General features: G+C 46.6%; 2 protein-coding genes across 7 annotated transcripts in view; one reads left to right on the forward strand and one right to left on the reverse strand.

Moving 5' to 3' along the window:
- Positions 1 to 6,205, forward strand: part of IKBKG (inhibitor of nuclear factor kappa B kinase regulatory subunit gamma) — a 48,150-nt gene extending 41,945 nt beyond the window's left edge. For 4 of the 5 annotated variants that reach the window (XM_063936535.1, XM_063936532.1, XM_063936531.1 and 1 more), the window contains 5 exons: positions 4,888 to 4,984; positions 5,061 to 5,210; positions 5,297 to 5,430; positions 5,515 to 5,573; positions 5,649 to 6,205. In XM_063936535.1, coding sequence (XP_063792605.1) covers positions 4,888 to 4,984; positions 5,061 to 5,210; positions 5,297 to 5,430; positions 5,515 to 5,573; positions 5,649 to 5,791 — 583 coding nt within the window. In that variant the 3' untranslated portion in view covers positions 5,792 to 6,205. The remainder of the gene's footprint in view (positions 1 to 4,887; positions 4,985 to 5,060; positions 5,211 to 5,296; positions 5,431 to 5,514; positions 5,574 to 5,648) is intronic. The other variant, XM_063936534.1, reaches the window with a different exon arrangement.
- Positions 6,206 to 6,284: 79 nt separating this feature from the next.
- Positions 6,285 to 17,715, reverse strand: part of LOC134948515 (selenide, water dikinase 2-like) — a 46,759-nt gene continuing 35,328 nt past the window's right edge. For both annotated transcript variants that reach the window (XM_063936536.1, XM_063936537.1), the window contains exon 8: positions 6,285 to 6,985. In XM_063936536.1, coding sequence (XP_063792606.1) covers positions 6,762 to 6,985 — 224 coding nt within the window. In that variant the 3' untranslated portion in view covers positions 6,285 to 6,761. The remainder of the gene's footprint in view (positions 6,986 to 17,715) is intronic.

Raw genomic sequence — 17,715 nt, forward strand, 5'->3', positions numbered from 1 at the left:
GGAGCGCCTGGCCGGTGGGGCCCCAGAGGGGAGATATGTGAATTTCCCTGCAGTAGCTTTTGAAATCCACGTATCCATCTCACCCCCGAAAAGCCACTCTTCTGAAAAAGGAAGGAACTCCACATTGCACTTAGAATTTGCATCCGCAATCCACTGACGCAGACACAAAGCTCTACGCGCAGGCACTGCCATGGCAGTAGTCCTTGCATTAATAGCAACTATCTCCTTGATAGAATCACATAGGACTCGTGCAGTATCCTGAATGTGTTTGATCACCGTAACCATATTCACCAGAGACATATCCCCGCAAGGCCCTCTTGAATCTGGCCCGTCCAGGTGTGAATGGCATGTGTCATCCAGCAACCCGCTATCACAGGTCTTTGTGATACACCAGCTGCTGTGTAAATAGACTTTAATGTAGTCTCTATTTTCCTATCCCCAGGATCCTTTAAGGCAGAGGTGCCAGGGACTGGTAATACCACCTTTTTAGATAGGCGTGAGACTGATAGGTCCACAGCAGGGGGATTGTCACAATTTACCCTGCCTTCTGGGGAAAATGGGAAAGTGCTTAGAAAACGTCTTGTCACCTAGAACTTTTTTTTTTTTTATCTCATCTAGTTCCTTTGAATCAGGGAATGTGATGCTAACCCTTTTCTGTGAGGAGAAGAATGACTGCTGTACTGCAGAGTCTTCCGCCGGGATTTTTAACACATCCTTGATAGCAAGTGTGAGGGATTCAATCCCCTGCGCCGGAGATGGATCTTCTGTGATAGGCTCCAGCTCCTCCCCCTCCTCCTGTCCCTCTTCATCAGATTCCGAGAGTAAGTCAGGCAGCCCACTTTTATGTGGCCCTGAGCCAGGGAGAGGGTTCTGTCACCTGCCTTTGCAGCAAGGTCTGCAACAGCCTTTTGACCATTTGATGAGAGGACATGTCCGCCATCATGTATTTTATAGAAACTAACCAGGATGGCTCTTGAACCTCCCCCTCACTAGTTTGAGAGGACTGGCTACATTGTTCACATGAGTGAACCAGCCCAGAGGGGGAGAATCTGATAAAACATGCCATGCATAATTGGTGTTTTACCATGTTTACAGGAGACAAAACACAAACACTGTACAAGCAAGCCTGCCCAGACTGGTATGTGAGTAGGAGACCCAGAGATAGAGGACCAGCACACTAAGCCTAGCAGACTCGGTAAGACTGCAGGCTGTATTTACACTGAGTTTGGTGTAAACACTTGAGCTGGTCCTTTTCAGGGCTCTATTTATATTGTATAATAACGGCTTTCCCCCTTACTAACACCCCTGTTGTATCTGGAGTGTCCCTGGAGGAGCTGTGTGCCGTGCTGCTGGAAGTAGAGGAAGGCGCTGGTCCCGCTCTGAGTTAGCGCCGCCCCCTGTAATGGCGCCAGAGCTGTGCATCTTTTTTATACTGGCAAATGTCTCCTGTGGTGTCAAACGAAGTAAAAGTACCTGTTTGTACCAAACCGCTGGCCAGTCTACGCAGGAGGGCTATGGGATCTCCCCAGGGAGGGTCCGTATACCACCCCTACGATTGCGCCGCACCAAGAACCAGAGGACACCAATTTCTACTCAGCACACCCAGTTGAAGAAATTTAAAGTGGACCGGCTCCTTTGGACCCCATCTATACCCCATCGTACTAAGTGACCCCAGTATCCCCTATGGACACTAGAGAAATGTGGTATACTATGCACTGGTTCCATCAGTTTGTGTTTGGGCAATGATGTCTATGTTGGTGGATCAGGGCACTGCCCCCTTATTCTGTTCTACGTTCTGCAGCAGGAAGCATAATTCTGTCCCTGTTCCTCTTTACTAGGTCCCCACTTGGCATGTGGGGCTAGATATACAAAGCAGTGGCTTTGACCTGGAAATTTAAAGCAGCACTAAGTGCAAAGAATGGCATGTTTTGGACGTAATATTGTTGCTGATTTAAACTGCCAAGTCAATCCTACGTCGAAGTAGTCTCTAACTTTCGCTCCTGGTCTCTGGCTGAGGAAAATTTAAGATGGCAGGAGACCATACGGAGCTTTTCTTGCTGCTAAGTAGGAAGTCCATGCACCAGACCATCAGTAATTACTTAGATCAGTTTTTCACCCTTCAAGCCATGCTGGGAACGGGATGTAGGAATTCCTAGAGGTTGCAGACCTGACTGTTCCTGAAGAAGAAAAAGCTAAATAGTAGCCATGAATGATAAGGCTACAGCACTCCACTTGTTATATGCAATTCTGGTCCTTCTACCAATACGCCTGTCCTTCAGACTGGTGGCTCTTTTCTTGGATCATCTTCTGCTCAAGTTGCAGTGAACCCTGTAGTGTTGTTGCCACATGTCTTTGTTTTGTGCAACTTGTATACACAGGATCACGGCATATGTGGTCCCAGGTGGGTGGTCTTCAGTATGCCGAATGTCGGGATCCCGGCGCACAGTATACTGGCGCCGGAAACCCGGCATACCGACAGCTATTCTCCCTCGTGGGGGTCCACGACTCCCCTGGAGGGAGAATAAAATAGCGTGGCACGCCACCGTGCCCGCAGCGTGGAGAGTGCAGCGAGCCCGCAAGGGGCTCCTTTGCGCTCGCTGCGCTGTTGGTATGCTGGCGGTCAGGCTCCTGGCGCCGGTATGCTGGTCGCCAGGAGCCCGGCCGCCGGCATACCATGCTACACCCGTCCCAGGCAGAAGACCTCACTGGCTATAGTAGCAGATAAGTCCACAAGAACGAGGGGTGTTATACGTGTGACCAGCATTTGGGATGCCGGCGGTCTAAAGACCGACACAAATATCCTGATGCTGAGAAGCAGAATGGCGGTCGGGTAATTAGACTTACGCCACCCCCTAACATTCCCCCCCACCCTTGCATACTTACATTTGGGATGTAGGCTGTCGGGATACTTATAGTTTTCAGACCTTTTCCATCCAGAAGCTGGGAGCTAATATTCAGCTAGAGCAAAGGTTCCAAAATGCTGTCCTCAGAGCACCCCAACGGTCCAGATTTAAGGATATCCATGATTGAGCACATGTGAAATTTACCCTAGTGAGTCATTTGACTTTAGAATCCTGGACCGTTAGGGTGCCTTGACGACCGCATTTGAGAACCCCTGAGCTAGAGACTACAGTTCCCATTGATCCAATTGATGGTAAGGAATTTATCACTGCCGATTTAATATGGAGGGCTTTCAAGTGCCCATTTGTATGAGGAACAGGTTCCAGCCGCTTTCTGATCAATATAAAGACCGGTTTCCATTGCGGGAACTGTTGGCAACTTGACAAATTACTGTCCAACTCCAGCAGTATTTTAAAATTGATAAAATGCTAAATGTACAGGTGAAGTAGACTTGGGGCCAGATGTACTAGGCTGCTGGATTCTGAAACCTGGGTTTGCCTTACTGAACATTGGTCTTTAAATTTGAATACATGCCTAGCCAAAATTACAGCATTTTCCAAATTTGGCACCTTATTACATTAGGTCCTTCAAGTACACTGCCGAGATTATAACTTCACCACCATATATATTTGATGGTCTTTTATTTTAGCGGGGTCATAGAACCAAGGGCTATATTTACCAAGGAGTTAAGTCTTGATTTGACGAAGTTGTTTGTTTTAAATCGGTAATGAACAAATGCTATACAAGCCTGGTTTAGAACTCATGATTATTGTCAGTTCTTGTTGGCGATACATTGCTTTAGTTGTCAGTGCTGCATCTTATTCACTGACCGGAAGTCAAAGTGGTAGTCCTCTTGTAATTTTTGCCACGTTTCAGTAAGACTGTGGGCTGTACAATACTTTCAGCAGTGGGTGGGTAATCTGCATCCTAGGTGTTTAACACGCCTAATGTCATGAGGTGGTACTGGATAGAGGTTTGGAGGGGGTCATGAACTACTTTTTCATGAAATATGTAATAATGTTTATACTGCAAACATACAATATACCAATAAACTGGGTCTGACGTCTATGGATTTATGTACATGTAGGAGGTTGGTTAAATCAAAACATCATTTACCTTATGTAATTGTAGCACCTATACAGAGGGCGGTCACAAAGCTATTTGAGTATCAATGCCAAGTAGTAATTTACCTAGTCTATTTGAATTACAGGTAGGGCATTTTTATTGTTAACTTCTGTGTTCACAATTAGAAGGCAAGAGATAATCTGCTAGTTGTGGACACTAGACACAGTTATATAATCCATTTGGTAAGGTTTTTGCCAGTGCACAGACACAATCTTCTACAAAAGGAATAGATTGCAGTGTTCTGTATGACTGTCGCGCTCATCCGCTGAGAGAGAAATAGGACAGGAACGGTTAAGATAAGTCCCTTACTACTTCTTGTGCCACAGATCATGGTTTTGGTAATCTTAATCTGCTTTCCACAGTGACCTTCTCACATATTCAGATATAATGACCATGTCAGACCTTTCTGTATAAATCCATTGAGTCTGAGGGGTGTAGTATGGTATGCTGGCGGTCGGGCTCCCGGCGACCAGCATACCAGCGCCGGGAGCCCGACCACCGGCGTACCGACAGTGTGGCTGCACTCGCCACGCTGTGGACACTGTACGCTATTTTATTCTCCCTCCAGGGGGGTTGTGGACCCCCACGAGGGAGAATAAGTGTCGGTATGCCGGCGCCGGGATCCTGACAGCCGGCATACTGAAGACCACCCGTGTCTGAGGTGTTGTATACTAGTGGTACCATTCCTGTACTGTTTTGGCCTTAAATGCTATAGCCGAATCCTGGATCATCTTCTAACCTCGGGTCTTTCTAGAGGTCTTTCTCAGGACCTGGGATTGATATGTAAAGTTAATTCTAGCCCTTTGTAAGGAATCCTTATATGATCAGTGTCTTACTTTGGGATAACTGCCTGTTTTGTAGGAGGAAGCTTGCCCAGCTCCAGGCTGCATATCACAAGTTGTTTCAAGAATACGATGTGCACATCAAGACGAGCCTTCAGCAGGAAAAACGGATGCAGGTGAGAAGAAACTAGTGAAACCATCCAGTTTCACTGCCTGAGATTAGTGGATTTACATGTGCTGTGCTCTCTGCAGGGCACAGAAATTGAACTTCATGAGCTAAAGCAGCAGCTGCAGGAGGCAGAAGAAGCTCTCGTAGCCAAACAAGAACTCATAGACAAGCTGAAGGTTGAAACAGATGAGCAAAAAGGCCTGACAGAAACCGTTGCTCTTCTGAAAGCTCAGGTAGGGCCATCAGCAATGCTAGACCTGGTTATTGCACAGTCATGGTGTTCTCCTAAACTGAATCTCTTGCTCTCCTTAACATGCAGGCAGAGATCTATCGTGCAGATTTTCAGGCTGAACGAAAGGCCCGTGAGAGGCTTCATGCGGAGAAGGAACAGTTGCAGGAGCAATTGGACAGACTGCAGCGAGAAAGGTTGAGGAACGAGTCTGAAGGGGCCAGGTCTTTTCTAACCATGTATTAGCACTGTTCTATTGGCGAGTCTTTATCTCTTATTTCCATCTAACAAGTTGGTTTGTGTTTCAGGGCTAGGATTGAAGAGATGATGAATAGACATTCTGACACTTTACGACCAAGTCTGCCTGGTATGTCATATGCCTATAGTGTGTTCTGTGAATCCTGACACACGTGCCCATCACTGATATCTCTTTTCTTTATAGGGTCCTATATGCCCTACTCTAATCCACAAGCTGCTTCCTTCCACCCTGTGCTAGAACTTCAGGAGTTCTGTTGCCCCAAGTGTCAGTACAAGGCTCCAGACATGGACACTCTGCAGATACATGTTATGGATTGTATAGAGTAGCTCTAACACTAAGGACTGCTCAGCCTGCCCATACAGATTATACATGGTGTATATGGACTGCTTAGCATTTACGTAATGCAAATTGGTGTTCTCAATCTGACTGCAAACCTGTGATTTTCAAATGGCTTGGAGCTGAAGGATGCATAACACGTTTCAGGTAGTAAAGTATTTGGCATGGAGTGGATCAACCTTTGGCTTTACAAACATACAGACCAATTCTATTGAAGATGAATAAGAGGTCTACAAATCCTTTCCTAAAGGCTAGTTTTGATTTTTAGTATACTGGGAAGTGACTTGTGCCCAAAGAGCAATACTGCATACTATTTGACACCCTTCTACCATCAAGCTTGATCAGTGCCTCCCTGTTGTTGGATAAGTCTGTTCCTCTCTGTAAATAAAATCTAGCTGCTCTAACATGGTGTTTCAATGGAGAGCAAAATCTTGAAGACAATATAATCAGGTTATGATGTTTATACAAATCAAGTCTATATGGTTTCATCAACAAAAAAAAATGGTATTTTATTGAAAACAATCTGAAAGCATAACCCAAGAATGTATTTACCCTTCCTCCCCCTCTTCCGAAATAGTGTCAACCTCATCCAGCCCAAAAATGGGTTTAAAAGAGAGGCTTCATAGATAGGAGGGGTTCCCAGGAGATCAGTTCCTCTGCTCCTAAACACATAGACCCAGCTGCTCAGGCCTGGACCTAGGAGTATAGGTGAGAAAATAACCAATGTGTCATTAAAAATCATTCCATCTTTGGGCTTCGCCATAGTCCTCCGTTTGTATCAAGAGAACAAAATAATCATTCAATTTATAGTTCCATCGGTGCAATTTCAGCTGCCATTTCAGATTATGAAATATTTAATGCCAATCAATGTAAGCATTTTATCCTAATGCATGGTTTACAGTTATACAAGTAAGTTCCAGTTCTGCCATGAAACAGATTTGTGGGTTGTTGGTTGTTTATTTAGCATGTCCCATCTAGGCTTGGTGTAGTGCTGCTGTCGCTTGTTCCAGCACCTCGCGGGGTCACTTCAATAATCCGTGGTTTCTCAATGATACGTGCTGACCTATTTCCTTTTTCTACAATGCCGATGATCCAGGCTTGATGTCCCTCACCGTACTTTGGCGATTTGATCTCTGCACAGAAGCGCGCAGCCTGCTCCCGGGGAAGGCAAATGAGAAGTCCACCTATTTACGAAAAGCAAACATTTACAGTATTTTGAAAAATAAATAAATAAATTAGGATTTTAATTACCTACTGGTAAATACTTTTCTCATAGTCCATAGAGGATACTGGGGTCCACATTAGTACCATGGGGTATAGACAGGTCCACTAGGAGCCTTGGGCACTTTAAGAAATCAATAGTGTGCACTGGCTCCTACATGCCCCTCCTACCAGACTCAGTCTAGAAACTGTGCCCGAGGAGACGAACATATCCTGAGGAAGGATTTAACAGAACAGTGGTGAGATTCAAACCAGCACACAAACAAGAGGAAAGCCATGCTAACCAAACTTGAACTTGACCAGCAACAGCTGAACCAACCACGATACTTAAAGTAACAAAGCAGGAAACACGAAGCATCGGGCGGGCGCTCAATATCCTCTACGGACTACGAGGAAAGGATTTACCGGTATGTAATTAAAATCCTATTGTCTCTTACGTCATAGAGGATACTGGGGTCCACATTAGTACTATGGGTATGTACCAAAGCTCCAAAACCAGGTGGGAGAGTGCTGATGTTCCTGCAGAACTGACTGACCAAACTGAAGGTGCTCAGAGGTCAAAATATCAAACTTGTAGAACTTAGCAAACGTGTTCAACCCTGACCATGTAGCTGCTCGGCAGAGCTGTAAAGCAGACACCCCGGGCAGCCGCCCAGGAAGAACCCACTGACCTAGTAGAGTGGGCCTGTACTCTAGGAACTGGCAATTCTGCCATATAATAAGCATACTGGATAGTAAGCCTGATCCAGCGGGCAATAGCCTGCTTTGAAGCAGGACACCTAATTTTCTTGGGATCAGAGAACAAACAGCAAGTCAGATATTTTTTTTGTGACGAGCTGTCCTCTTCGCATAGATCTTCAAAGTCCTTACAACATCCAAGGACTTTGAGGTAACAGAGGTGTCAGTAAGCACCGAAACCACAATAGATTGGTTGATATGAAATGCAGACACCACCTTAGGAAGAAATTGCTGACGAGTTCTGAGTTCAGCTCTATCCTCATGAAAAATCAAACAGGGGCTTTTGTGAGACCATGGCCCCAGTTCGGACACGCCTTGCGGAAGCCAACAGCCTTCCACGTAAGAAGCTTAACGTCAACCTCCTGTAAAGGTTCAAACCAGTCCGACTGTAGAAACTGCAACACGACGTTCAGATCCCAAGGTGCCGTGTGAGGCACAAAGAGCGGTTGGATGTGCAGAACACCCTTCAAGAACGTCTGAACCTCAGGGACGGAAGCCAATTGCTTTAGGAAGAAAATGGACAAGGCTGAAATATGGACTTTCAATGAGCCCAAACATAGGCCCACATCCACACCTGACTGTAGAACGTCCCAGATGAAATTCCACTGCAGGAAATTTCCTGTGTTCACACCACAACACATTTTTTCCAAACACGGTGGTAATGTTTAGAGGTTACCCTTCTCCGGGCTTACATTAAGGTTGGAATAACCCTGTCCGGAATGCCTTTCCGGTCTAGAATTTGATGCTCAACTTCCATGCCGTCAAACGTAGCCACGGTAAGTCGTGATAGACAAACGGCCCCTGTTGTCTCGAGAGGATCCTCTACAGAGGCCACGGGTCCTCCAGGAGCATCTCCAGAAGATCTGCGTACCAGATCCTTCTTGACCAATCCAGAGCAATGAGAATTGCTTGAACCTTTTTATTCTTTTGAGAATTCTTGGGATCAATGGAAGAGGTGGGAACACGTAAACCATCTGGTAGACCCATGGAGTCACCAGAGCGTCCACCACTACTGCTTGTGGGCCCCTCAACCTGTAACAATACCGCTTTAGCTTCTTGTTGAGATGAGAAGCCATGTCTATTTGTGGACAGACATGTTAAGGACTCGAACACCTGCGCGTAAAGGCCCACTCTCCTGCGTGGAGATAGTGTCTGCTGAGGAAGTCCGCTCTCCAGTTGTCCACTCCCGGAATAAAGATTGCCGACAGCACCACCGCATCTTTCTGCCCAGAGGAGAATTCTTGTTACCTCTGACATTGCTGCTCTGATCTTCCTTCCGCCCTGTCGGTTTATGTACGTTACTGCCGTCACATTGTCCGACTGAACCTGAATGGCGTGATCTTGAAGATGTGCTGCCTGTAGAAGGGTGTTGTATATGGCCCTTAGTTCCAGAACGTTGATCAGAAGAATGGCTTCCTGACTTGACCATTTTCTTTGGAACCTGTCCCCCTGGGTGACCGCTCCCCAACCTCTGAGGCTTCATCTGTGGTCAGCAGAAACCAATTCTGAATTCCGAACCTTCAACCCTCAGTCAGGTGAGAAGTCTGAAGCCACCCCAGAAGAGAAATCCTGGCTTTTGGGGACAGACGTATTCTCTGGTGCATATGAAGATGCGATCCGGACCATTTGTCCAACAGATCCAGGTGGAAGGGCCTCGCATGAAACCTTCCGTACTGCAGAGCCTCGTAAGAGACTACCATCTTCCCCAGAAGGCGAATGCAGAGATGCACCGATATCCGGGTTGGCTTGAGAACATCCCGCACCAGCGGAGGGAATACCTTCTGTACCTCCATATCCAGGATCATCCCCAGGAACGGAAGCCTCTGTGTTGGTTCCAGGTGGGATTTAGGCAGGTTCAGAATCCACCCGTGATCCTGGAGTAGTCTGGTTGAGAGGACAATGCTGTCCAACAACCTCTCCCTGGATGGTGCTTTGATCAGCAGGTTGTCCAGGTACAGTATTATGTTCAGTCCCTGCTTGCAGAGGAGAAACAATTTCTGCCATTACCTTGGTAAATACCCTCAGAGCCGTGTAGAGGCCAAATGGCAGTGCCTGGAACTGGTAGTGACAGTCCTGTACTGCAAACCTTAGATAAGCCCCGATGAGGCAGCCAAATCGGAAAATGAAGGTATGTATCCTTGATGTCCAGAGACACCAGAAATTCCCATTCCTTCAGACCTGAGATCACTTTTCTCAGAGACTCCACCTTGAACACCCGCAAGTACGGGTTCAGTGATTTGAAGTTTAAGATGGGCCTTACCGAACCGTCCGGTTTCGCAACCACAAACAGGGTGGAGTAATAACCCTTGGTTTGTAGTGGAGGTGGAACTGGGACAATGACCTGAGACTGTACCAGTTTTGAATAAAGTTATACTTGCTTCTGGAGTCGCTGGTAAAGCCTGATTTAAAGAATCTGTGAGGTGGGAGTTCCTGAAACTCTAGTCTGTATCACTGTGACAAGGTCTGTGACCCAGGTATCCTGGCAAGATGCCGCCCAGATGTGACTGAAATAACGTAACCGGGCTCCCACCTGCCTGTCTTCCAGGCAGTGCCGTCCGTCATGCTGAAGGCTTTGAGGAAGCAGATCCAGAGGACTGTTTCTGAGAACCGGCAGCTGCTGGTTTTCTGGGTATACCCTTATTGCCTTTGAATGCTATAGAAGAACTCTTGGGTTTGTTTTGAAATTTAACTGTACCAAAGGACTGCAGAGTAGGTTTTCCTAGCGGAGGGTGCTGCGAAAGGCAGGTACGTAGACTTACCCGCCGTAACCTTGGATATCCACTTACCCAGTTCATCTCCAAAAAAGGCCTCACTTGTGAATGGTAGGCTCTCCATACCTTTCCTGGAATCCGCAGTCCACTAGAGCAGCCACAAGCCTCTGCGTGCTGACACTACCATGACAGTGGTGCATGCATTGAGCAAACCAATTTCCTTTATGGCCTCCACCATAAAGTTAGCAGAGTCCTGAATATGCTGTAGGAGTAAAAATAGGATTTTGGTACTTACCAGGTAAATCCTTTTCTTTGAATCCATAGGGGGCACTGGAGTACTCTTGGGATATGGACGGTGCGTAGCAAAGGAAGGCACATTTAAATATTTAAATGAGCAACCCTCCTCCATACTCCCAGGATCCTCAGTGGTTTTTGTTACTGAGCCGAATAGGAGCGACAGAGAAGTGAACAATGGAGAATTACTAAACAGTTGACACCATAACCGATAGAACTTGAAAGTTTAAACCAGTCGGTGAGAATGTGTTACCATGAGATCCCCTGAACTTACCACAAACCAGGTAAAACTGCTCTGGGTGGGCGTCCAGTGCCCCCTATGGATTCAAAGAAAAGGATTTACCTGGTAAGTACCAAAATCCTATTTTTTTTTTCATCCACTAGGGGTCACTGGAGTACTCTTGGGACGTACCAAAGCTTCCCCCGTGGGCGGGAGAGCTGTATGGCACCTGTAACACTAGGCGGCCAAAGCTAGAAGCTGATGCCGCAAACGTATCAAACTTGTAAAAGCGCACAAACATGTGCACTGCTGACCATGTAGCCGCACGGCAAAACTGCGTCGTAGAAGCCCCACGACCAGCTGCCCATGAAGTTCCCACAGAACGTGTGGAATGAGCGGTTACTAATGTAGGCGGCTGTAACCTAGCATGAAGGTAAGCCTGACGTATGGTCAGTTTAATCCATCTGGATAAAGTCTGCTTAGAAGCTGGCCAACCCATCTTGGCAGCATCAATGTATTCGTCTTACGAAATGTAGACGTTCGGGATACATAAACGCGTAATGCGCGTACCACAACCAAAGTTCCAGAATTTCCTGTTAACACAGGAACTACTATTGGTTGATTGAACTACTATTGGTTGATTGATGTGAAAAGATGACACTACCTTTGGCAAGAAAGCGGGATTCGTCCGAAGATCCGCTCTGTCATCATGAAACATTAAATACGGTGGCTTGCATGACAAGGCACCCAAAGTTGAAACACGACTTGCCGAAGCTAGGGCTAGAAGAAAAATAGTTTTCCAAGTGAGAAACTTAATATTCACTTGTTGTAAGGGTTCAAAATATGAAGACTGTAAGAAATCTAAAACCAGCTTCAAGTCCCATGGCGCTGTAGGTGGAATGAATGGAGGCTGTACTCTGAGGACACCTTGCAGAAAAGTGTGTATAGACGGCAATAGAGCCAATCGTCTTTGAAATTAAATTGACAAAGCAGATACCTGCACCTTTAGTGTAGATAAACGCAGTCCTCCATCTAACCCCGTCTGTAGAAATAACAAAAGACGGAATAACTTGAAAGATGATGTCGGAAACTTCCGAGCTTCACACCAACCTATATAGGCACGCCCAATTCTGTAATAATGAACTGCCGTAACTGGCTTCCTAGCTCGTACATGGTTGGTATAACAGTTTTTTTTTTTTTTTTTTTTTCTGGAATGCCCTCTCTTCTTAAGAGTGCGGTCTCAATAGCCACCCCGTCAAACGCCGCCGCGCTAACTCGGTAAAGGAACGGACCCTGTTGTAACAGGTCCGGACGTAGTAGGAGCGGACAAGGATCGTCTGCGAGTAGTCCGCGGAGATCTGAGAACCAAGCTCTCGGAGACCAATGAGGCGCTACTAGTATGACTGTGGTGGACTTTCTTGTGTTCCGTTTTAGCAACAAAGGGAGGAGCGGAAACAGTGGAAATAGATACACGAGGCTGTATGGCCACGCGATTGTGAGAGCATCCGCCGCCACTGCCGTTGGATCGGATCTTGCGTTCTGGACACATACTGGGGCGTTTGGTGATTGTGGCGAGATGAGGGCAACCCCACCTGTGGACCAGCATGTGAAACACTTCTGGATTTAATGCCCCTTCCTCTGCATTAAAATCCCGATGGCTGAGATAATCCGCCTTCCAGTTGACCACTCCCGGAATGAACACTGCCGACAATAACACTTGGTGATGCTCGGGCCAAATGAGGATTCAAGCTCCTTCCCGCATTGCCATGCGGCTTCTCGTTCCTCCTTGTTTGTTGATGTACGCGACCGCCGTCGCGTTGTCTGACTGCGCCCGGACAGTCGGAGACCGAAGCATGTGCACTGCTTGCCGTAGCACATTGTAAATTGCCCGTAGTTTCAGGACATTTATAGACAGCAATCTTTCGTGATCCGCCCAGAGACCATGGAGCTGACAATTTTGAACTACAGCTCCCCAACCTCTGAGGCTAGAGTCCGTCATTAGAATTATCCAATTCCAGGCGCCGAATTGTTTTCCTGCGGTTAGATTGTGTACTTTGAGCCACCAGAGTAGAGATGCTCTGGTCCGTGGCGACAACCTCACCCTGTGGTGAGTCTGCAGATGCGAGCCCGACCACTGTGCGAGCACATCCAGTTGAAAAGGACGTGAGTGAAATCTTCCGACCTGAAGCGCTTCGAAAGCCGTCACCATTGTGCCTAAGAGGCGAATGCACAAATGTACCGAGACTGTGCGTGGCTTGAGCACGAATTGTACCAGATGACGAATACTCTGTACATTATTTTCTGGTAGGTAATTTCTTTGATCTACTGTATTGAGAATCATTCCTAGGAATTTAAGTCATTGAGACGAATTCAGAAGTGATTTCTTGAAGTTGACAATTCCACCGTGTTGAACTAGTACATTGTACGTTAGTAATGTTTTTTGAAGGAGTATTTGTTGAACTAGAGCTGTGATGAGAAGGTTATCTAAGCACAGAACCATTATCACCAGCCGGGATCTGAGAATAACTTATCACAGACATCACCCCTGTGACAACCCGAGGCGCTGATGAGAAACCAAACAGGAGAGCTTGAATGATGGACTGCCAACGTCTAAGTATGCCAGATGGAGTGGCAAAATTGTGAACGCGTAAGAACGCATTCTTGACTTCTAGGGAGAATATGATTTCAGTGGTTGTAAACCTGCAATCACTGACCGCATGAATTCCACTGATTGAGCCACTTTTGGTATATAACAGTCGGCCGGCTGCGGTACTACAAAAAATATTGTAATAACCTTGAATCTAGGAGACACTGAATTGCGGTCTACAGAACTGCCTTTTTGTCTTCTGACACAGGCCGGCTAGTTTTGGATCTAGCCTTGACAAACCACAGCCAAGGTGGTAGACAATGGAACTCTATGTGTGATTGAACACTAATTATGTAACCGCAGATCTGTGGATTTCAGTAATAATGTCGAATGAGACATCAGAAGAATTGCTTGCACAAAAGAAGAAACAAGACAATTAAAAAACTTGCCATGCCATTGGCTTGTCAGCAGCCGTTGTGTCTGAACGACGGTTAAATCACCTTCTCGACCACGTGTAGTCGTGTCGTGTGTTGTAGGACAACTGGAAAAGACTGAGGTTTAAAAGATTTGAACCCTGGTGCAGTTTTGTAAGAACTGGTGTGGCAATGGCTGTAAATAGACTCTCACGCCGGATCGTGAGAACTGAAACTTTCTAATTTAGGAGTAAATAACACATTTCCGTGTAAGGCCACGCAAAGCGTCTGTCAACCACAAAGATTCAATGCCAGACGCAAGGTTCTGAGTTTTTAATGCCACTAAGGAACCTATTTCAAATGCAAGCGTTCGTATAGGATAGAACGCAGCGAGCGCCTGTGCGGGTGTGTGTGTGTTCATTGTTCTAATTCTATTATTCAACCATTCACTATACCAGAGTCTATGACAGCATTTCTTGGTGTCAAAACTGTCCAGGTCCCACTTGCACCTACAATGACTAGTCAGAGTGGACATTCCACCTATGCTAAAGGCAATGTCTATGCTGTAGTTGGGGTTTGGGTTACCGACATTATAGTCGCAGAAATAACGTAGTTAATAGCCAGTTCTGGCCTCAGAACAGTTTCGACGGCTTGTTACTCACATTGGTATATCGCCTGAGAATTTCCGCATGTCTGCTATAGCTGTCAGCCATGTTAGTTCTCGTAGTCCACCATCACCTCTTCTGATGGGTACTGTTTATTTATTATATATTATCAGTTATTTATATAGCGCACACATATTCCGCAGCGCTCTCACAGAGAATACATACCCTCCAGATGAGCATGTGACTTCGTTATAAACAGTTAGATGTAGCCGCCCAAATAGGATTAGGATATATGTACGGATGCGGACTGGTATTTCCACTGTGCACGTGGATTCCCTTAGATAAGTAACGTGTACATAAACTAGAAAAGTATTGCTGCACACTTTCTTGTGACAGAAAATTCCTAACACCACCCCTGCTCCTCTAGTGGGGAAGTGGGGAAGTGTTGAAGGACCGCAGAAAAATTTCCTGGACAAAGAAACAGGAAATTGAGTTAAAATGGTGTCCAGCCATGTGCTTTCACCATATGTTAAGCATAAGAACAATAAACAATAGAAATCAATTTCCCATTTACAGTAATATTAGTCACAACAGATCAGGCATACATTACATATTACCGCCTATATATACATATGTAATATACTCCACACGTATATATGACATACTACAATATGTGTAATAAATTACCATGCATATATTAGATATAACATATGCATATTATTTATAACATATGCCTGCAATCGGGATCTGGCATACCTGCGGATATAATCATCCCCTCCCCCCGTGTCCCGCGATCTCCCCCTGTGCAGCCGTAGTGCTCTCCCCTGACATAGCTAGCGGAGGGGAGCCGGAGAGCAGCGGGGGACGGATGCAGAAGCCCAGAGGCGGCAGCCTGTCTGTCCGCGGCTGGGCTGAATAGCGGGCAGCGGGAGCGCACTGTGATCAGAGTGCTCCCGCTGAGAACGATGTGCGGCCTGAGCGCCGGGCGGGCAGTGAGGCAGGCATCGGGCGGCTAGCAGGGTTTAAGTAGCGGCGGCCAACGGGGTGTCTGTAGCGGCGGGGAGCATGGAGCGGGCAGCCAGCGGCGGAAGACCACGCTCCCAGAACCTGCTGTGTGTCTGGGAGCGTGCAGTACTGGGGGAGTGCACTAACCTTGCGGAAGCTAACCGCATGCAGTCTCTCCTTCGTCTTGCGGCAGCAGCGCTGAAAGCGCCTGTTAGAAAAAAAGTAGGATTTTGGTACTTACCAGGTAAATCCTTTTCTTTGAATCCATAGGGGGCACTGGAGTACTCTTGGGGATATGGACGGCGTAGCAGAAACAAAGGCACTGAATATTTAAATTTAGAACTCTCCACCCCTCCATATCCCAGAGTACCTCAGTGTACGACCTCAGTGTTTTTTACTGAGCGAACAAGACTATAGAGAGGTTGACAATGGAGAATTCCTATCACATAACGGACAACAACAAAGTTGACCCATAACGTTACTGTCAACTAAACAGTTGACACCATAACCGATAGACCTTTATAATTTGAACCAATCGGTGAAATTTTCTTACCATAAGCTCCTCTGAGCTTAATACAACCCTGGTAAAATGTGTTATCATAAGCTCCTTTGAGCTTAAAACAACCCAGGTAAAACAAACAACCCAGGTAAAACTGCTCTGGGTGGGCATCCAGTGCCCCCTATGGATTCAAAGAAAAGGATTTACCTGGTAAGTACCAAAATCCTACTTTCTCTTTCATCCATCTGGGGGACGCTGCGCACTTACTGATGGGTTAGAGGTGTGTGGTTGTGGAGTTTGGCACAGAACTATTAAAACCTGACTCCTCCCCCCTCTAACCCCTCCCATCTCCTTCCTGTCCAGCCAGCACCTCAGTTTTAGTTTTGTGCCTTGGAGGACAGGCACAGTTTTTCTTGCTCTTAGTTTTTAGTTAGGTTTTATTTGCTCTTGTTTGTTTTTGTTTTTCTAATATGCTTAGTCCCTGTTCACAGGTGACAAGCATGTTGTGAGTGAGGTTAGATAGATAGATACAGTCCTCACTCACCCTGCCTCTGGAACAGTCACCATGCCAGCGGCCTCTGGGACTTTCCTTTACCAGATCAACTCTGAGGAGGCTTCTAATTCAGGTAGGACAAGTAACCTGCTCTGGCAGCGTTTTCTATTGTCCCCGCTATTACCCTCCCCCTCACAGTACAGCCTGGGTGTTTGCTAGCGGCTTCCAAGCGCCACTGAGCGGAGGTTCATAGTCCTCGAGCGGAAGGTCAGAGCTCTCACCACTGCTTTATGCCGCTTGCTGTCTGTGTTACACAAACAGCAGCGGCTGTCCCATTATTGAAGAGCGCAACGGGTCCTTTAACTGAAGGGGATCTACAACAATTGGCGGTCTCTTGCTTCCCGCCACTGCTGTTACCGCTCTGGCTGCCGTACTGCTCCGCTAGCAACAAGGTGGCAGACTCTAACAGCAGCTGCCGTTTTAACACCCACACACACACACACTTTCTTAATGAAGCTGCACAGCATCCTAAGCAGGGATAGGGAATTTTCCACACGGCCCATCTCACCCTGTTAAGTATACAGGCGGGGATTAGACGATATAGATATATTTATATGTTCTGGGTTAGATCAGTACTCTGCATCAACCTTTTCACACAAACTGTCAGAATTTTCGCACAGCCTATCTGATAGGTTTACAGGCGGGAATTAAATAGTATATGTTACACTGCCAACCCAGAGGTCCTAGGTTCAATTCCACTATGGGCTGCAGTTATAGTTGTTCATTTGTGTATTTACTGTGGATTTACACCATAGCCAGTAAACCTGTCAAACCTGCAAAGAGAAGGCAGGTTCAGTAGTTCCCTTTATATGTTACCTATGGGGTTCCATACTCTCAAAAGGTAGCACGGACCCAGGTACCATCTGTAGTTCAGGGACGCCAGTTGCGGAGCAAACGGGTAGCTCCACAGATCACTATTTGCCAATGTGGGCAAGACACAGGGCAGATGCCATGGCTGACTTGTGTCACTCTGGGTTGGACACAGCTCCAGGGGAGTCAGCCAGACCCCCCTTGAGCCAGATCTATGGTTAGGTGTCTTTCTGATTTCGGTACTCTGCATAACCCTTT

Source organism: Pseudophryne corroboree, chromosome 8 (assembly GCF_028390025.1).
Source record: "Pseudophryne corroboree isolate aPseCor3 chromosome 8, aPseCor3.hap2, whole genome shotgun sequence".
Classification (NCBI taxonomy): domain Eukaryota; kingdom Metazoa; phylum Chordata; class Amphibia; order Anura; family Myobatrachidae; genus Pseudophryne; species Pseudophryne corroboree.